Source organism: Arachis ipaensis, chromosome B10 (assembly GCF_059453495.1).
Source record: "Arachis ipaensis isolate K30076 ecotype BB chromosome B10, ASM5945349v1, whole genome shotgun sequence".
Taxonomy (NCBI): domain Eukaryota; kingdom Viridiplantae; phylum Streptophyta; class Magnoliopsida; order Fabales; family Fabaceae; genus Arachis; species Arachis ipaensis.
This window is the reverse complement of record NC_142435.1, coordinates 35,667,617-35,672,312: the sequence shown is the minus strand read 5'-3', so window position 1 is coordinate 35,672,312 and position 4,696 is coordinate 35,667,617. Positions and strand designations below refer to the sequence as shown.

Here is a 4,696-nt window from a genome sequence, read left to right as displayed (position 1 = left end):
ATTGATTTGGCATTAATTCCAAATTCAAAAGTTGAATTTTGATTTTTTACTGGGATTTGACTACCTTCTGCCGTTTTCTCGTTGTTATCCACCGGAAACAGTGACGGCAAATTTTTCTCCTTCACCATGGTTTCCTTTCCAATGCCATTGTTGTTCTCTTTCGCACATTCTCTTGTTACATGCCCAAAGCAATTACATTTTTCACAAATTAAATTCAAGTGCTCATATTCTATGTCATACATATGACCATCAACTTGAATCTTTTTATGACTGGAAGTCCCAAGTTAATTTGCACACATGCTCTTGCATACTTTTTCCTCTCCGCAGACTTGGTGGCTAAGTCGATGTGGATCGGTTTGCCAACAGCTGACGCAATCATTTTCATGACTCTCTCTTGATAATATTTAATGTTTAAACCTGTGATTCTTATCCAAACCATGGTAGACCCAAAAGTGTTTTCACAAGGTCTGAATGAAGAACTCCAAGGTTTAACCGCAACATAACTACCAGTAATCATCAACGGTCCTCCAAGGAGAACTTTTTCTCTATCCTCCAAGAGATCAAATTTGACTAAAAAATAGCCAAAACCGACATCTAGTACCTCATATCCTCCTTTGGTTCTCCAGACTCCTTTAAGCCTGTGCGTGATCGCCGTATAGCTAAAGTTTTTTCCAAGAACTTTGATCACGATGGCATCTTTGTAGGGCTCTGCCAATATCTCCTTTGCTTCTTCAATGAACGTTACAGTTGGTATCTCCGAATCGCCTTGCTTACCAACTACTGTAGCCATGTTATCCCCATCAAGAGAATCAGCAACCTCCAAAGCTCTCCTTGTTGAGACACCCACAACTTTATCTCTGAACGATATCCGCTGACCTTGAATCTTGTTATTGTCTCCTTTAATTCCCTCCTTTTCACCTGATGCATGCCCACCTCCACTCTCCCCCCTTATTGCTCTCGCCGGCATGGCCGGCTGCCTCGCTATGTGCCACCCTCGAAAACTCTCCCCTGCTCTCTCCCCTCTCCATTTCAAAATTCAAAATTCATATAAAATTATATATTACTATTTTATATTTGACTATTGATTCTATTAAATCTTAAAAATTTAAGTAAAATTAGAATAATAATTTGATATTATTCTCTTAAAACTTAAATAAAAAAAAATCTAAATTTATATTTTTGTTATTTAAAGCTACTATATATAAAATAATTAATATAATTATACTTTTTATTTTTATTATTATTATTATTATTATTATTATTATTATTATTAAAAAACTAAAAAATAAAATAAAATTTATATCACAAGAATCTCGGAATTCAAAGTCGCTGCTTAGAGGCAGGCAAAAAGGGTGGCGGTAGCAACAAATAGAATTGAAGAAAATTAAAGGAGTTTGAATACATTGATGATGCGTCTTGAAAGAAAGAAACAGCTTATGGAAAACGCCACAAAGTAGTGAAATTAAAATCAATGACAAGAGCCAAGAACATGCATTGGTCACTACTAGCTCATAGTATTAGCCAATTGTTGTTATCCAAGTCTATAGAACCTAATATACATAGCTAACCTAATTGCATGTGAAACAGTTCCAACCCTTCCCCACCTATTTATTATTAGCTCAGAGTCTATTTCAATCTATTTGGACCAACATAGGAATAGATGTTTTCAATCGTTAAAAAAATTGAGAAAGTAATGTGATCTTTAATTTTTTATTATTTTTTTTATTATATTTTTTTTAATTATACTTATAAAATTAATAATAAAAGACTATATTTTACTTTCTCAATTATTAAAAAAGATTGAAAAACTCTATTCACGGACGAACATATATACATTACTATGGGTTGCTTCTGATTCTTTTTAGAGTCAAAACTCATAAGCACCCCAACTTAATTTGTTTCATAGTAATTATCTAAATCAATTTTTAAAATTAAATATATTTAGTGTTTTAGATTTTAAAATATACAAAATTAAATAATTTTTAATATTTATTTTTGTTAGATAATATAATCCTTCTTAATTTTGTTAATCATTAATATTGGCCGGCTAAAAATCTCAAAATAGTTCCTAAAAATTTTTAAAAATTTTAAAATAGTTCATTCAAATATTTTAAATCTTTTTTAAAAATCAATATCTTATAAATTTTTACTAATCAGAATAATAAAATATTATTAAAAGATATATAATAAATAAAAAATATAAAAAATAATAAAATATATACTAAAATATACTTTTATTTATTATTAACTTATAATTCCTACATAAATCAAATATAATGTATAAACTATAATAATAACAACTAAATTTAATAGATCGTTGTATTATAAAGGTTATTATTTATATACCTAAACTCTGAAGATAAAACTTACAAAATTGACTTCATAATAAGTAATTTGGTTCGCGCAAGTTTTAATGTGTTATCTTTATAAGTATTTACACAAATATTTGCAATTGTTATATCAAAAATTTTATGTTAAATGGAAGGGATTTGGATTTTCTAAAGTTTGAATTTCACTTTAGAGAGTAAATTGTGATCTCTCACCATTTATTTTATAGGTGGAACTAAAAATAAATATGAGAGAAAAATTATTCAAGGGTAGAAGATTACACTTTACCCAAGTACAAATTTAAAATTTAGAGGATCCAAATTCAAATGGAAGTTCTTCTATCTCTTCAAATAACACTAATCATTCTCTTCTTCATCATCAAAAAATGATCATAGAATAATGTATCTACAAATTAAATTAAATTAAATTAAAATAATATCTTACATGATCAAAAATAAATATAGATTCTTTTATTTTAAACTATTTTTTTTAAATAGTATCTTTTAAAAATGAATTTATAATTTAGAATTTTAAAATACATAAAAAAATTGTATATATAAATCATTAAATTTGAGATAAATAGATCAAAAATTTCAAAAATTAAATTTATTAATTTAAAAATGAATTATATATAAATAATGCAAAAAGACTATTTTAAAAATTTTATAAATTTTTTAGGAATTATTTTAAAATTTTTAAAAATTTTTTGGTGATTGTTTTATACTTTAACTTAGGAATTGATTTATGCAAATTGCATACGTATACATTTAACATTTTACGTCAGTAACTACAGTTAATAACTAACAAAAGAAAACTGTATTATCTAATAAAAATAAATGTTAAAAATTATTTTATATATTTTAAAACCTAAAAATTAAAATATTTAATTTTAAAAATTTTAAAAACTTATTTAGATAATTACTCTTCTTTCTATAAGACACGCTATGTAAATAATATTTGATTTTGATAATTACATTAAAAATAAAAGAAATGAGTGCATGTATATGTATATTTTAACGAGTTTTTTTTATGTAAATGGTTGGGTATAACTATTTGTTGATATACACATAATAAATCCCACTGGTTGTATCATCTTATTGTCTTTAAAGTCTTTCCTAATTAAATTACATTGGAATTTACCATTTTAGTTACTTGTAGTATACTACGGTGAATAATTTTTTTTAGAATAAATATTGACCATAAAAGATTTAAATGTTAACAAAATTAACCATAAAAAAATTAAACTAACATTATATCTGTAAAAAAAAATAAAGTATACTTTTTGTTCCTAAAGTTTGGCAAAAGTTTTAAAAATACTCATATATTTTATTTTGTTTTAATTTTGTCCCAAATATTTTCGATTTGCATCAAATATATTCTCGATGGCTAAATTTTTAAAAAATTAAAGACCAATCTAACAATAATACATAAAAATTATACTTGATTTGCTTGTATTGAGGGTTGTTCTTCTGAAATTATTGTTGAATTGGTCTTAAATTTTTTGAAAATTTAGTCGTCAGGGGTATATTTGATACAAATCAAAAACTTTTGGAACAAAATTAAAATAAAATAAAATTTAGAGATATTTTAAAAACTTTTATCAAACTTCAGGGACAAAATATATAATTTACTCAAAAAATAAATTTTATTTGACAAAAATATCTAATTGTTTGGAAAGATAGGAGACTCAAACCCGCAACCTCTTAATTGTTATAATTATGTTAACTTCGTTAAAAAAATCATTTTAAATTTCTAATTAAAGAACCCTTACCATCATCATCTTCAATCTCTTAAAATCCTCAACCTAATTGCATTGACAATAATCAAAAGTAACCCCGTCTCTTTTTCAAATCCTAAATCTCCATAACCCTAAACTTCCTTTCACTCAAAATCAAAGTCACAAACAAAACCGCTGCTAATAAGAAAGAGTTGAAAAAACATAGAAAAGAAATTTGAAATGGGTTAAGCTTAAAGGGAGAGAAATTGAAAGAAAAAAAAATGATCCCAAATTATTTGGTTCAGTTTTTATGCTATATAAATTCTTACCTTTTAATTTTCTATTTCTGTCATCTTTTTTTGTCTCCCACGGTATCCCTCAACCCGGCAGGTCAAGGACTAATCCGTCGCGGTACTGAGTTCCATTTAAGGGTTTGCCGCTGGCCAATGGGTTGCTGCATGCATAAGGCGGGATTCGAATCCCTGACACTTGCTTAAGCGGACTAGTGAGCTAACCACTAGACCAACCGAACTTGGTTTTCTATTTCTGTCATCTGATCTCATCTTCATGTTATCTTCTTCCAAAAAATCATTTAAACCCAAAAACTCATGGAAATGAAAAGAACCACGTTTGCTGTAAATTGATCCCATT

General features: G+C 26.9%; 1 protein-coding gene across 1 annotated transcript; it reads right to left on the bottom strand.

Annotated features, from left to right (window-relative positions):
• Positions 1-229: 229 nt before the first annotated feature.
• Positions 230-967, bottom strand: LOC148579679 (uncharacterized). Its single transcript, XM_088490916.1, has one exon. It carries the CDS (start codon positions 965-967, stop codon positions 230-232), a length of 738 nt encoding a protein of 245 aa, XP_088347042.1.
• Positions 968-4,696: the final 3,729 nt, after the last annotated feature.

What these genes read in the sequence shown, in the direction of transcription:
- LOC148579679 (XM_088490916.1), bottom strand. Translation starts at nt 967, where the DNA reads ATGCCGGCGAGAGCAATAAGGGGGGAGAGTGGAGGTGGGCATGCATCA.